The sequence below is a fragment of the Varanus komodoensis genome, unplaced genomic scaffold, assembly GCF_004798865.1.
Source record: "Varanus komodoensis strain SLA01 unplaced genomic scaffold, ASM479886v1 scaffold1, whole genome shotgun sequence".
Taxonomy (NCBI): Eukaryota; Metazoa; Chordata; class Lepidosauria; order Squamata; family Varanidae; genus Varanus; species Varanus komodoensis.
In genome coordinates, this window is record NW_025335268.1 from 96,711,753 (window position 1) to 96,727,898 (window position 16,146).

The window sequence follows — 16,146 nt, forward strand, 5'->3', positions numbered from 1 at the left end:
CCACAAATGTAGGGTAAATCACATCATCTCCTTTTTGCAAGCAAGGATCACTCATGCCTTTACTTTCTCTTGACAGCAAACCTTCTGGCAGCTGTCAAGAAACCAAACGCAGGGAAAATACTTGGCGCCTCTCTTTTGCAATGTCCAGAGTTGGTACCTGCTGCATGTTGGCAGCAGGTCGCTCCCCAAGACATTACCCCAGCTGAGCCTTCAAATTTCTGCACTCAAGCCTCAATGTCCTGCAAATTTTCTTCTGCAAATTATTTTTAAACAGCCTACCAGCCACTAGTAGTCTCTTCAAGGTGTTGTCTAATGTCAAACCACCTTTAGTGATCTCCAGAAGAAAAGTGCTTAAAGTGCAAAAAAACTACAAGAAGCCAAAATTGGCTCACAATCATGGGAGGGAGCTGAAAGACAATTCCATTCTCCTACAGTGTACCCTGAAGTGGCCATAGAAGGACTCATGCCTGGCCGAGGTAATGGGCTGGATGAGGGCCAATAAACTGAAGCTCAATCCAGACAAGATGGAGGTCCTGTTGGTTGGCGGATCGGGCTTCGGGGAGGGTGAATTGAACCTAGTCCTGAATGGGGTTGCACTCCCTCTTAGGGACAAGGTTCGCAGCTTGGGAGTGCTCCTCGACCCAGAGCTATCATTGGAAGCTCAGGTGACAGCGGTGGCGAGGAGCGCTTTCTTTCAGCTTCAGCTGATCCATCAGCTGCGCCCCTACCTGGAGAACGACTGCCTGGAGACAGTGACACACACGTTGGTGACTTCCCAACTTGACTTCTGTAACACGCTCTACGTGGGGCTGCCCTTGAAGATGGTCCGGATACTTCAATTGGTTCAAAATAGAGCTGCCAGGCTGCTGACGGGGACGGGGCGTTATGTTCACATGACTCCAGTCCTCCGTCAGCTTCACTGGCTTCCCATTGAAGTCTGGGCCCAATTCAAGGTGTTGGTGATGACCTATAAAGCCCTTAACGGCTTGGGTCCTGGTTACCTGAAGGAGCGCTTACGTCCATATATGCCCGCCTACCCCTTGAGATCAGCGGGAGAGGCCCTTCTCCGGGAACCCTCCGTGACGAAAATTAGGAGGGTAAGTACTCGGAGGAGGGCTTTCTCTGCGGTGGCACCCAATCTGTGGAATGCGCTCCCCAGAGAGATCCGCCTAGTGCCATAGTTGTTTTTCAGCGCCAGGCAAAGACCTTTTTATTCAAATGTTATTTTAATTGTTAATATTATTTATTCATTTTATTCTTTGGCCAGGGTGACTTAATTTATATTGTAAATTTATATTGTTTTATTGAATTCTATTTATTTATGGTTTGTGAGCCGCCCTGAGGCTTCGGCGAATGGGATGGCATAGAAGTCCCCTAAATAAATAAATAAATAAATAAATGTCCATGGTGAACCTAATCATTAGGCAAGTGTAACCCAGTGGTGGGTTTTCAGTATTTTGTGCCTGCCTGTTTTTCTGGGATCCCCTTTCCTGTTTTTTAACTGCTATTTGCATATAATATTGTTTTGATTTTAAATATCAAATGAAGACCCCTAAAATAATATCGTGGAGTGAGGAGACAGTTCAAACAGGAGTATATAATAACATAGAAAGAGCCATGCTGGATCCTACCCAGGATCTAGTCTGTTCCCACAGTGGTCAACTGTGACATTTCCCCTCCCCTCCTTTTTATTCTCTGGCTACACACACACACACACACATACCAGCCAACACCTTCTTTTTACCCCAGTCCAACTCAGGAAATTTTCTCTGGCTCAGACTCCTCTCCCAATCAGGGTGAACCACTTCAGTTCATCCACATGCCCCTGTACTTTCCTATTTCTTATTTACTATCTCTGTATTCCCACTTTTGTTCTTTACTAGTGGGTTTTGAAATCAAATTTCAGGATAAATTACCCTTCTAAAGCAGTGTCTGTAAAACAATGTTACAAATGTTTATGAAACTTACAAACAGATTTACAAATTAGTAACATACTAAAATAGCAAAACAACATGTAACAAGCGATAAAATATCTAGAGAAAACTATAACGGTAACATTAAAAACAGATAAAACAGGTTTGTTTTAAAGGAGTCACAAAATCAACCAAATGCATACTAGAATGAAAGGTCTTTAGGGGTCTACTAAACACTAAGAAGGAGGAAGCCAAGTAGCTTTTCCTCTGGAGTGTATTCCAGAGATGCGGGTCACTAAAGGCAAGTCCCTGTATTGCTACTCACCAGCATTCACTGATGGTCCAGGGAAATGAACACGAGCTGAAGGCTCAGGCATGAATTTATGAGTGCAGATAAAGCCTGGAACCCAACCACTTTACAGCTTCAAATATTAAACACCAACAACTTGAATTCAGCTTGGAAACAAAAAAAGCAATGAAACAGGGACAAACTCAGTATGTAAGAAAACACCCAGCTCTTACACCATTCCCACTGCTGCATTCTGCACCAATTGAAACGGCAGCCATTTCCGAGGGCAGTCCCACAGAGAACACATGTCCCCACTTTCATTCCTCTTCAGCTCTGCCACTATTTTTGATGCTTACCCTCGCACCAGCGGTCCTAACATGGATGTCTCTCTCAGCTCTCCTATTGGACTCAAATCCACATCCACTAGCAAACTGCTGTTTCAGATTGAATAGGTTTTCCATCTATATCCAAAATCTATCCCACCACTAAACTACCAGAGCACCCAGTTATATATGAGCATCACCTACCAAATGATCCCCCAAAGCCGTGTACACTTTAGTCAAGGCACCATCCCTTTCTTTTGTTCTCCAAGCCCACAGCTTGTGTTCCTCGCAAGGCCCACAGGCCTGTTGCTGGTACTTTCCGGCACAAGAAATCTTGGTAGAACTGGGGATTCTGGGGAAATTCCAAAAGAAAAGCAAGAAGTTGTGCTGAGTGGAAAAAAAATACCACTTCCCTATTCAATAATACATCATCCCTCCTTTGCCTTGTGCACTACTTACAATGTGTTTGGACTACAATTCCCATCATCCCTAGCCAGCATGGCCAACAGCCAACACATTTGGAGGGTGCCAGGATGCAGAAAGGCCAAAATACATTCAATGAATAAATAAAATGCTTATTTATTTGGATACATTTTCCATAGTATCGTTATGAGCTCATTGCACAAAAGTTGTGTGTTACTGTGTTCTATTTCTATTTTTTAATAAAAAGCCTAATCATTCCCATGCTCTGTTGGTCCCTCATGGAGAAGTTTCATGGCCCTCATTTAAAAGATAGAGAGCTTCCTATTAAATGGTAACTATATTAAGCTGCAGGAATGTTGGTGCTAAGATGGCAGTTGAGGATAATGGCAGCTGGGGATAAGACCAGATTTTATATTATCCCATGGCTGGGATCACCTGCTCTAACCTCCTGGAATCTTGCCTCAGAGGAGAAACGCCAGAGGAAGAAGGAGAAGCCCATATTTTCAGAGAAGAAGGCCACTCTCCAGCGTTCCAAAACCCTCATGAACCTGTTCTTCAAAAGTACACGGTCAGGGAAGCCAAGCTCAGCCATTGGGTCACCAGAAACACAGAGGCGAGCCAAGTCCCCAGCACAGTCTGATGGGGAGAAAGGTAATGAAAAGCATTAGCATTTTCTTTCTAATATCCTCTAGACTCCCCATGTGTCCTCTTTTACACAGTACAGTCCTCTCTTTCAAGGGCTGCCGAGGGACCACTCTCTCTTTGAAGGCATCCTCTGTTTGATGGATTGCCCTGACAAGTCTGTTTCAAGGATAAAGAACCATAAAAACTGTTGGCCAGCAACAATGATCCCCTGGACAGCAGGTTGAACAGGGAAGATCACCTGCTCTGCATGGTGCAAAATACTATTTCTCCGTGAACTATAAATATGAACTCTGAATTTGCATCTATGTATATAAATTACCATGTGCATCTTTTACACTGATTTGGTATCCTCTTTTGTCTTGTTCCTTGGGTGATACAGTTCCTCTTTTTCTCCAGAATTCATAAATGACCACCTTACTTTCCTCCAGCTCTTGAAGCTGGTGTGGCAGCAGTCCTTTCTCTTTGTAATTTTCTGCTTGGCCACAAGGGCCTCTGTGTTTCTGCATTGGGGCACTTCCTTTTAGAATAGGACTTTCTCCTTTCATGGGCAGTAACACAGAAATAGAGGATGGTGGAGGTGGAGTCAAGATCAGATTGCGAGGTTCAGCATGCAGGAAAATCATTCTTACAATTACTAATGTTCAGAGGCTCCTTTTTTCATAGCAGAAGAGAAGAAGGGGGTGCTGTTCTCAAATGCTTTTGCTCTGCCCTGAAGCAATTCAAAGTTTTCCAAACTCTGGGTGAAGAAATGGCAGTGCTAGGCACAGGCATGGAGGTCACATCTGCTGAGGAGGTTGCTGTCACTCCCCACACAGCATTTTAATTACTGCAGCAAGAAAAAGTATCTGAAAACCTGGAACAAAGTGGCACAGGAGAATTGTATATTGGCATGGCTTCTGAGAGGGCAGAGCAGACCCCCCAAGCTTAGCACCTTCTGGATTTGTTGAACAGCAACCCCCACAATTCCCAGCCAGCCACTGGAAGACAGACAGCATTTCCTGTATCTGGTGCCAAGCTGTGTCACTGATCAGCCCAGGCAATCAGACTTGCAGGAAGCCTATCTGTGAAGCTTCAACAAGGTGCATAACAACAGGTGTAACTTTCCCCCCTTTCTTTTTTTTTTCATCAGACAAGCAGAGGTTTGTCCAAAATAGTTGCCACTTTCTTCTCATCAACGCTCTTTCACCAGATTCTTAATTCCTTTGATCTTTCCTCCAATCCCCATCCCTCATGCAGTTAGCGTCGTACAGAAGTTCGTCACCCGGACTCTGAAATGGGGTAACTGAACAGGAATGTGGCTGTGCTTTGGCCAGCAGCATGTGATTCTATGCTAGCATGTTTTTAAAGGCCTGTGTGTGTTGTAATGATGCCAAGGACCATTCCTTTAAACCCTCCCCTTAGCATCTTCTAAGCAAAAATGTGGTTTGGGGTGTAGAGAACAGACATTTGAAAAAATGCGACACATCAACTGTAAAGCTAGAGAGAGGGGATTTTCCGGGCCCAAACACACATTCAGTCATGACACTCACCAATGGTCTTTGGGAAGGTCAAGGACAATTCGTGTTTCTATTCTATTGGGCAAGATACCTGTTAGCTGCAAAGAATTGTCCCTCTTCTCTACGCCCTGTCTTTAGAAGATAGTGATGAGAGGCTGGCCTTTTTCTGCAGTAGTTTCAGTTATGAAATGTCAGCTCACCTGGCACCAACTTTGCCATCTTTTCAGCAAAGATGAAAATGTGTAACTAGCATCAGGATTCCCCTTGATTTTGTGAAGTGATATATATCTTGCATAGACTACATTATCAATACAGTCCTACTTTTGGGCCAAGAAATTGTAGGTCTGAACTACTTTATATCCTGAGATTTCTGTGACTGCCTTGCCATGGGCCAAAGCATCCGAATAGGGCCAGCATCAAAAGTAGGCCCAGTCAGGTGTTTTAGGAGAGAGATGTTTGTGAATGCTGCATAATTACACATGAATTCTTGTGGATGCACCTGCATGTTGGATGCCTTGCAGGATTGTGATTCTGGTTGGCGAATGGTGTTGTGTTGCTCTGTTCTGCCCTGATGCCATTTGACTGTGTGCATTGACTTCTTTGGTGCTCCTTTCCCAGAAAAAGGCCACCTATTCACCTCTCTGGGCTCGAAGGCTTCAGTGCTGTCATCTCCTGATCACTACAGCAGCGAGCAACGCAAAGTCACCGAAAGTCACCTGCTGCTGATTGAGGACATGGCCAGGAAGCTGCTGATGGAAGATGAGGTAGCGGCTGTGCTGAGGCACTGCACCAGGGTATGGAACAGGCCAATGCCTGCATCGAAGTCCTAATGCTCTTGATTTCAGGTCTTGTATTTAGAGTTTATAGTTGCTGCTTGCCTCACGTTGCCCTCAGAGTCATTACTTTGCACCCTCAGCACCATTTGTGCACTTTAAATCTCCTTATTTATTCATGTTGTGCCTTCCTGGCAGCCGGGAATATCGTCAGGCCTGAACCTATGGAGCCCCAGCCTCAAGTCTATTTCCCAGGGTCCCAGACAAACATCACAAAGCCCTGCGTGTCCACTGGTGTCAATGGGTGTTGTTTTTTCTTTGTCATAACTGACATTCTGGATGCAGTTTTTCAAGGAAATGCAGCTGGGAAGAGAATGATTAACTCTTCCCTCTTCACATTGTGTAATGTCTACCTCCATCCCAATTTCTTCCCTGGGTACACTGAAGATAAAGGGAAATATATAGTCCATTTGTTTGGGATTGTTTAGGTCAGGGTGCAAAAAATCGAGGAATGTGTGTTATTTGAAATTATTTGGATGGGACATTAATGTGAAATTCATATGAAATTTAAAGAAATTCTAGTAATTATTCCTAAATTGGCATATATTAGCGTGAATTCTCACATGTAGATTTGTGTCATGTAAAGCCAGTTCCTGAACTTCGTGGGGTGAAATCCTACAGGTTATACCTTTGATGATCTTAAGCCAAACTCAGAGTCTTACCATGCAGAGAGGATGGTAAGCCAAACTCAGAGTCTTACCATCCTACCACCCTGCATTATTCTCTAGATGTGGGGTTTTTTCCCCATCTACTGGAAACATTTCAAAGGGGAGAGAAAGAGGCTGAAGATGCTCATGTCCTGGCCTCTCCAACTTGTTCCCTTTTGCTCCCAATGATGCAGTTCTTTTCTTACCAGCTGCATGGGGAAGTGGGGCTGGTACTTTGATTCCTAGCACAGAGGCTGGAGCACTGCCTTTGACCTTGGATTAGGGAATCTAAACTTTCCTATGGCTCCTCGAATGCTGTCTGGGGGCCACAGGATTGCTCCCTGTGGTGCCTAACAGTGCTTCTGCTAACAGCATCATGCTGACAGCTGTGTGAGATTAGGGTGGGGAATCTGAGGTTTTCCATTATTTTGTTTCATTACAGTTCCTATCATCCTTTGATATTGAGGCTGATGGGAGTCAGGATTCAACAACACCTGGAGGGCCAAAGAATCCCTGATCTTAATCTCTATTCCATCAGTTCTCGTGTCTTTACTGACTCTATTTCTCTCTGGTATTTAAGAGTCCACAGTAACATGAGATTTATTGTTTCCTTCCTTGAAAGACGACATTGATTGATTAACTTGCCTTTATCTGAGGCTGCCCTATGCTGATTTCATAGAATGGGGGTGGGGACATGTTAGAGCAGAGCAGTTGTTCTTTAATTTAGATTAATCTGCCATCATTGCTGCATGAATGGTTTTCTCAACAGCATAGTATTAGCATCTTCCATTTCTTTCCTATACATACTGGCCTTTGATGTGCTCAGAACAGCCACTAGAGAGAGCTCTGGACTAACACAAACTTGGAACTCATTACCAGGAATACTGAGGCTCTAATCTTCATAGACCTTCAGCAGTGAAGAGAGGCTAGGGAGGGAGTGTTGCGTGCAGGGCTATGAAAACTAGGGCGGGGGGGGGGGGGACTGCAGAGATGCTGCAGCAGCCCTGAGTCAGATTCCTTTCGCTAAAGCCATTTGATTGCTGCTGCGAACAGGATTATAATCCTTATACTCATCCATCAGGTATTAAAAGTCAACATGGTGGCTAATAAAGAGCTCCACATACAAACTTATAATGTATGCTTACTTGGAATTACATTGCCACTCTGCATAGTGGGACTTGCTCTGTAGCTAATGGCTTGGCCCCAGACCTTAGCCATATTTAAAGTGGATCCAGTGATTTAGTCCTGATTACCTCAAGTCCCATTGATTTAACTCTACATTTGAAAAAATCTGGTTCCAGTCAGTTCTTGGTCTGAAGAAGTCCTGATGGTCTGTTGAAGGCAGGACCAAACCATCATGAAGGAGGTATAGCTCAGTGGTAGAACACATGCTTTGCACGCCAAAGGTTCCAGGTTCAGTCCCAGGTATCTGCAGGGATTGTGGCATAAAACTCTGGAGAACCACAGCTGGTTGGTGTCAACCATCATGGCCTTGATGAGATCTGCTTTGCTATGAGACTTCATGTGTTTCTTTGAGGGATGGCCAGACCCAGGCAGGAGGCACAGCTGTCCCACTGTTAGGTCACCCTTCTTTGGAGGGAGCTGGACAACGGCACAGTAGTATATTGATGAGATGTCCACCAACTTCAGCAGGCAAGCTGCCTTTCCAAAACTGAATGTCAATATGATGTGATCTCTTGTGTGATCTCTGCTGATGTTTCTTTTCCCCACCCAGTACATCCAAGAGAGTGGAGTGGAAGATCTTGTGAGGCCCCTGCTAGCAATTCTCGACCAGCCGGAGAAGTTACTTCTTCTCAGAGATATTAGGTAGGAACAAGGAAGGACTAAGGAAGCAAAAAGTAGGGCTGTGTCAGGGATGCAAGCATAGCTGTGACTTGTTCTGGCACGGCACAGGTATATAATACTAAAAGAGGGAGAGGAGGAGACTGGAAAAACCTGGATATATTGAGTCTGGAGAAGAGGCGATTAGGAGAAGATGGTAGCAGACTTCAAATATCTAAAGGGCTGTTAAGGAGAAGCTGGAGCAGGCTTGTTCTCTGTAGCTTCACAGGGCAAGACTGGAACTAATGGGTGAAAGGGGCAAGCAAGCAGATTTCAGCTCAACATTAATAAAAATGTCCTAATGGAGAGAGCAGTGGAATAAACTGACTGTCCTGGTGGTGGCCTCTAGAGGTCCATCTGTCACAGATACTGTGATTGCATCCTGCATCACTCCATGTTAGTCCTACATGGAGTGGGGGGGTCTACTAGATTAGGGACAGAAACTTCTTCCAGCTTGAGGGCTGAACTCCATTTTGGAAAAGCTTTCAGGGACCACCTCTCAGTGATGGAGGATGCTGAAGGTAAAGGGGTGGGGACAAAGGCAAAAAAGCCAGCAAGCCACTGGATGACCCCTGGTAGGGAGAAAAGGGGGGGCACGAGGAAACGGTAGTCATCTGGGGAACACTATGTAAAGGGTAGTCTGGGACCAGATTTCAGAGGATCAGAATTTCAGCCCTGGACCTGAGGTTGCCACCCCTGCACTAGGTAAACTCCAAGGGGGCCTCCTACACTACCATTCTGTGCCCTGTTGCTGCTTTGCACTGAGGCTGCGGGGCATCCATGGCATTTACTTCTTGCCCAAAGCTGGCGTCATTTTATATGTAGAAAAGGCCTTGGGCTTCGCAGGAAAAGCAATCCGGAAGCAATTCTACAATACCAACATTTTGGCATCAGGCACCCTCCAATAGCACTGTGTAGTTCGCCCCCTTTAAAGCTTACATGATCTTATAAAGAGCAATCCACAGCAACCTAACAGCCAGAGCTAGCCCACCCGCTTAGCAAAAGAGGTGTTTGTCTCTTTTGAGGAACTAGCAGAGCACAGAACTAAGCATTACACTGCTTCTTGCCCACCATTTCCACCATGAAAGCTTCCCTCCTCCAGCAGGCCCAATGCCAGAGCTTTCCAGTTCCTCAGAGCTCCATCACAGACCAGTCCAAACAGGTGAAAGCCTCTGAGTGTTTGCATAACGGGTAAGCATCAATGTGCCTGCCTATTCCTTCAGTTTAGGGACATGGCTGACTGAAGGCTTGGCCTGGCGAAGACTAAAATTGCTGTAACCACCTCATCCTGGCAAAAAGGAGAGCAGAGGGTATGCAATGCACATTGAAAAGGTCAAGTCAATGGGAATGTATGGTTCCCAATCATTTCCTCTTTAACGTTTTTCAGGAGTGTGATCGCCCCGACAGATTTGGGCCGCTTCGACAGTATGGTTGTGCCCGTGGAGCTGGAAGCCTATGATGCACTGAAGAGCAGAACAGGTGGGGAAGAGCCAGTAAGAAAACATTCCTACTCAAAAAGGGTTGCCTTCAAGAAAGGAATATTTCAACGTATTTGTCTATAAAAGAAAACTTGGACAAAAAAGATATCTATCTCAACTGAATCAAAGTTTCTTGCAAATCAGCAGAAGGTTGATTCTAACAACATGTTTGCCTTTCCATCCAATGTTCCTTAACAAACATATTTAAGGGCCAAACCAATGTGAAGCCCATCTACACAATTACTCAGTGTGATTTCATTTTTTTAAACTAAAAGCTAAGCTATTTGGAGTGGAACATTCATGAGGGAGAGATGTTAATTCTTTGCCTTCTGCTAGAATGTGTCCCCTGCAAACTGTATTAAGGCTTCAATTGGTGTGAATTGGAGCTTTCCTTGTAACAGGTTGAATCACATCATTATGATTGCAGTAGATGCACTGAAATCAGTGAGATTTAAGTTAGTCTTGACTAACCTGTCACATGATTTCAATAGGCCTATTCTAAACATGATGAATTCTATATCTAATGCAAATAACAGATGCAGAGGACCTGACAGGTCAAGACTACATCAGGAGGCAATGGGTTCAAGTCCTGTACTTTCCCAACACTCGCCATCCAGATCAGATCAGCAGCTCTAATAACTATGCCTGCCAGTTACTTAAAGAACAAAAATGAACCCCTTATGCAATTACTAATTAGCACATGAAATTGCTAGTTGCATGAATAATGTCACACTGACTTTGACACAAGATGCTTTACAAGGAGTGTGTAAGAGACCTGCATGACCTGGGAAGATTTTTGGCCTGTTCAGCAGCACTTCCCAGGTGCTTTTGCTTGTGAACTGGTGCTGGACAGGCCACAGATATCATGTGCATAAGAGATGTACACCAACTTAATCTCAGCGTGGTTACCATAAAAGAGGAAATGCATCCCCAAAGAAGAAGACAAAACGGTATACCAGTTTGCTTAACACTTGCATGTGCTGATTTATATGTATAGATACAAATTCATAGTTAATATAATTCAAATAGAACTACAATTTACCATAGGAAGGCTACAATCAGGTGAGCTGTGCGCCTTTTCAGTCTGGTACAACTTGGTACAAAGTGTTGATGAGTAACCTGAAGAGCCGGCATTTCTCTTCTCTGATGTGATCTTGCCTCAGAGCAGACAATGGTGCTATCAAAAAACCAATTACAATCATGATAAAGGATTGGAAAGGGTTTGAGCACTTTGACTAGTGTCAGCTTCAAAAATATGCAAGCCTTCATGCAGGAAATAACTTAGTGAAATAACTGAACCCTGAAACCAACAGGTGGGACCTGTGAGCTGTGAATTCTCTGATTGCCTCTGGATTTATTGAGTTCTCCATGCTATGATGTGAATGTGTGAGAGCGAGCCCTTTTGTCTCTCAAGAGGCCCAGGAAAGGATCAGATTTGCTGGCTTCTGCAGCCAGGCTATCTTGAGTATCAGGCTATCCTAAACATCAACAACTGAGTCTGGGAATTATGTAATGAAAAAAGAGTGCTTCTGAACACACTCAAAAGCACAACTCCCTTTTGAGTTGTGTGAATATAGCTTCCTGTTCCATCACCTTCAGAAGGAAGGGCTTCTGGGAAAGAAGGCATGACTTCCAGGTGGCCTTGAGCTATGGAAGTTGTTTTGCTCAATAAATTAACTACTGAGGGGAAATAACCTTGAAATGGGGCCTGCTCTGGGATCACCCAAAACCACTGTGCAAAAGAAAATGTAGCAGATAGATTGATTCACCAACTTTCCCATGTTCACAGTGAGGTCACCTGCACTCCGCCCAACACAGCACGAAACACCTCCGAAGAGACATCTTATCACTCCAGTGCCTGGTGAGTCTTTATGGTCGCCTTCCAAACTCCATGGAGACCCTCCCGTTCCTGAAAAGTTAAAACATTTTACCTTTCAGGAGTGACTGTGACAAAAGACTTTGACTTCTTGTTTTGAAGCAGGTTATGTGGCTTGCACAGATATGTGCTTTATTTCATTTGCATGCTGTGTTCTACTTGCAGTATTTCGATTTATGTATTACTACGATGATGATAATGATGACGGCGATTTATACCACTCATACCTGGGCAGTTCACACCATTTAAGTCATTCGGGATGTTTGGCAGATGAACTTGTACAGAGCAACCAAAGACAGGAGACCTGAATAATCTCCAGGCCTGCAAAAGGCCTCACCCTCCAACCCAAAGTAGAGCCATTGTCCATGATGATGATGATGAGGAGGAGGAGGAGTGCTGAACAGAAAAGCATTTGACCAGGCCTGATTAAAGCCAGTTCCTCCTATTTGGGACCAAGAACAGCACAGGGTTGCAGAAGCAGTGATTAGCAGCCAATATGGAGGCTGTGTTTGATTTTGAGGTGTGGGGGTAGAGCCAGTCCTAGTGTTAGGCCGCTGCCTAGGCAAGGTGCCAAAAAGATGGCAGCAAATTATTAAATATTTAATTGTCTTATTGTTGAATGTTTCCTGCTAGGGCAAGGGAGGGGTGCTTGTAGGATTTTCTACCTCATGTACCAGAATAATGTGGTTGAATTTAGGTGCTACATGCCTTGGTGAAAAGGGTGAAGGTAGCACCACTTGATGAGCTGCTTCAAGCTGCCCAATAGCTTGGGCCAGCTCTGCGGCAGCAGGAGAGGGACTAACATAAACACCCACATAAATCTCCGTATAAGGTTGCATTCAATAAAATTAACTCTTCCTGAATCTTTTCAATACCTGGGGCCAAACAATGACTTTGATCCCTGCATTCTGAGCCATTTGCCCAAATTCTCTTCATTATAAACATTGGGCATACTGCCATAGCCGATTTCACCGAATTCTGAGACACACGAGTACGGGTCTGTTAGAAAGAAGACATGGCCATAATGGTTCCATTTCTGGTTGCAGATTTCAGGGGCAGTTTCCTCCTGAAACCAGTGACCGATGAGGAAAAGCGGCAGGAGGAAGAGGAGCAGATGGCACTGAATGATGGAGTGAAAGGATTGCAGCTGTCTCCCAGCCCCAGACGGACTCACCCCCGCCGCTACAGCCCTCTTCCTGATGTGCCAGTGGATGCCTACACGTCCCACAGTGTCCCCTCCGCAGCTGTGGGCAAGGAGTCCCACTGGATTCTCACTAAGCCCTCAAGAACATCAGCAAGTCCCCTTTCCACAGTGCCCATGCAGGAAGCATTGGCACCCTCCCTAGAGGAAGGGGATGGACGGCCTGGAAGAGGGAGGTCTCGCGTATCAAAGTCAAGCAATGGCAAAGCTACCGTGTGGGGACCACACAGAGAAGTTCAATCTGCCAAGGATACCCTGTACTCTGTCATCAACAGGCCCCGTCGAGCTAGGCCTCTGCTCTCACAGCTTTTCAAGGAGGCCCCAGCTGCTAGCCAAGTGGGAGATGGGGTCCCAGAGGCTCAGCTCCAAAATGGCCCCTGTGACCTTGAGGAGGAAGAGTATGAGCTAGTGACCGTCAGCCTGTCCAAGAGCAAGCAGTCTCTGGGTAAGCAGAGGCTCCGAGAGCTTGCCAAGGTTAACCAGAATATGTATTCCTTGGAAATGGAGTAACCAACCCTTAGCCTGTGACGCCGACCCATGGGCCTAGGGAACCAGTCTGGGTGGTCAATACAGGGTTTCTTACATAGCCACACATCCTTGTGTTGCCTCTTTGGCGGCTTCCTACCCTTTGCAGTTTTTTCCTCCATTCTAAAAGGCTGAGATGCTTCTCTTAAGGTGTTCTTAATGGCAGGAAGAGCATTAAGCTAAAACATGCTGGGTTCTTTGTTTTGGCTCTGCCCCATTGCCTTCATCCCTATCCACTGCTGGAGTGCAGCCCCAGAAGCATCTCCAAAATGGAATTTGGCCCTCTGGCTAGAAGAGGTTCAATCCTAGCCCTGTCCCCTCTCTGCCCCTGCAATATTCAAAGTGCGGTGACTGCTTCAGGCAGCTGATTTGGGGCATCCTGACAAGCAAGCAAATTGTTAGCTGATCCACTGTTTTTATTCACAGCCAGGGTGCAGGAGAGTCAGCAGTGTGGTGTGCTAGTTCCAGTGCCCAAACAGTCTCACCAGACCTGAACAGAGTGCTATTTGCTGTTGCTTTGCTGCTGGCAAAGCACCTTGGGCCAGCCCTGGAGCCAGGCAGCTTCCTTCAGCTTCCCAACTGAAAATTCAAGCTCTGTTTTTGTGGTTAATTCCATTTCTATACTGCCCAATAGCTTGAGCTCCCTCAACACAGTAAAAATACAGACATAATAGGCTACCAGTATATACAATTTAAAACTGTTTAAACATCTAATATAATTCCCATTTAAAAACTAGACCAGTTAAAACAGCTGACACATTCCATCATATGCCATTAAATGCTGGAGAGAAAAGGGCAATTTTAACCTGATGCAGGCCTTATTCCTTGTTGCCTCTTTTCTGGCTTCTCTTGAAGTCCTCAAATACAGATTGCAGTGACCAGAACTGTGCCTCAGAGACTGAGAGGGAGTGATGCCTTTTCACTAGCAGTGAACAACTGATATCTGAGAATCAAATTCACTGCAAATTGTACAAAGTCAGGGTGTTATGCTCTCATTTGAAAAAATCTTCTCTCAACACCTTCAGTAATATTATACCAGCCATCTTCAAACTGGGGCACTCAAATATGTTGGACTACAGCTCCCACCATCCCCAGCCAGTGGGCAGTGATGGAAAGCACAGTCCACATCTGGAAGCTGCCTAGATGTGTAATGCTGCTTAAAAAGAACACTGATTTGACAGTAACATAAATTTGCCACTATTCGTTTTGTGCCTCAACACAGAAACCCAGGATATATTTCTCATTTCCCTAGGAGTGCCAGCCCAACACAAGCTGTCCCACCACCAAAAGCGTGAAAACACACACAGGTTCCTGCCACTGCCCACCATTGCTGGCACCTTGCCCGACTCCCATTGCTGTCATGTCCCTCCCTCCTCCCCATCTGTATCTCCAGGGTGATCTCCAGGGTCCCTTCTGTAATGCCCGGCTGTGCACAGAGCCAGGCATTCGGGCCTGGTTGGCTCTCTGTAAAACTGTGCTGCCCACTGCGTGCTCTGATAGGATCCACGAGTATGAAGTAGGCAGCAGTGGTAATGAGATGGGCTGGGCAGCACATCCTCCTGGCACACAATTAAAAAACCATAGGATCAGGTCAGGCATTTTGGCATTCACTATATTGGTTCACCCCTTCATGGATCACTGCCTTGTCGTGGCGAAGGGGCTTGCGTAGCTCAATGAAGCTATGGGCTATGCCGTGCAGGGCATCCCAAGACGGACAGGTCATAGCAGAGAGCTCTGACAAAATGTGATCCACTGGAGAAGGAAATGGCAACCCACTCCAGTATCTTTGCCATGAAAACCCCATGGACAGTACCAAAAGGCAAAAAGATATGACGCCGGAAGATGAGCCCCTCAGGTCGGAAGGTGTCCAATATGCTACTGGGAAAGAGCAGAGGGCTAGTACTAGTAGCACCAGAAAGAATGAAGCGACTGGGTCAAAGCCGAAAGGACACTCAGTTGCAGATGTATCTGGTGGTGAAAGGAAAGTCCAATGCTGCAAAGATCTATACTCCATAGGAACCTAGAATGTAAGATCTATGAATCAAGGCAAGCTGGACGTGGTCAAACATGAGATGACAAGACTGAACATTGACACCTTGGGAATCAGTGAACTAAAATGGACAGGAATAGGTGAATTTAATTCAGATGGCCTTCAGGGATACTACTGCGGGCAAGAATCCCTCAGAAGAAATGGAGTAGCCTTCACAGTCAATGGAAGAGTAGGAAAAGCAGTACTGGGATACAATCTCCAAAATGACAATGTCTCAGTTCAAATCCAAGGCAAACCATTCGACATCACAATAGTCCAAGTCTATGCCCCAACCACTGGTGCTGAGGAGGCTGAAGTTGACCAGTTCTATGAAGGCCTACAACACCTTCTAGAATTAACACCCAAAAATGATATCCTTATCATCATGGGGGATTGGAATGTTAAAGTAGGTAGCCAAAAGATAACCGGAATAACAGGCAAGTTTGGCCTTGGAGTACAAAATGAAGCAGGACACAGGCTGGTAGAATTTTGTCAAGAGAATACGATGATCATAGCAAACACTCTTTTCCAACAACCCAAGAGACGACTCTATACATGAACATCACCAGACAGTCAACACAGAAATCAGATTAACTGTGTGCTCTGCATCCAAAGATGGAGAAGCT

At 45.3% G+C, this 16,146-nt stretch overlaps 2 protein-coding genes across 2 annotated transcripts in view; one reads left to right on the forward strand and one right to left on the reverse strand.

Moving 5' to 3' along the window:
- Positions 1-16,146, forward strand: part of PDZD7 (PDZ domain containing 7) — a 32,694-nt gene that overhangs the window by 12,143 nt on the left and 4,405 nt on the right. Inside the window, exons 8-14 of the mRNA XM_044431311.1 lie at positions 3,414-3,599; positions 4,830-4,871; positions 5,708-5,883; positions 8,305-8,396; positions 9,799-9,890; positions 11,679-11,750; positions 12,812-13,411. Coding sequence (XP_044287246.1) covers positions 3,414-3,599; positions 4,830-4,871; positions 5,708-5,883; positions 8,305-8,396; positions 9,799-9,890; positions 11,679-11,750; positions 12,812-13,411 — 1,260 coding nt within the window. The remainder of the gene's footprint in view (positions 1-3,413; positions 3,600-4,829; positions 4,872-5,707; positions 5,884-8,304; positions 8,397-9,798; positions 9,891-11,678; positions 11,751-12,811; positions 13,412-16,146) is intronic.
- Positions 1,930-16,146, reverse strand: part of LZTS2 (leucine zipper tumor suppressor 2) — an 80,081-nt gene continuing 65,864 nt past the window's right edge. The window contains exons 6-9 of the transcript XR_006415440.1: positions 11,688-11,798; positions 10,932-11,066; positions 7,715-8,413; positions 1,930-2,877 (exon numbers count right to left, since the gene is read on the reverse strand). The gene's annotated coding sequence lies outside the window, so the exon portion shown is untranslated. The remainder of the gene's footprint in view (positions 2,878-7,714; positions 8,414-10,931; positions 11,067-11,687; positions 11,799-16,146) is intronic.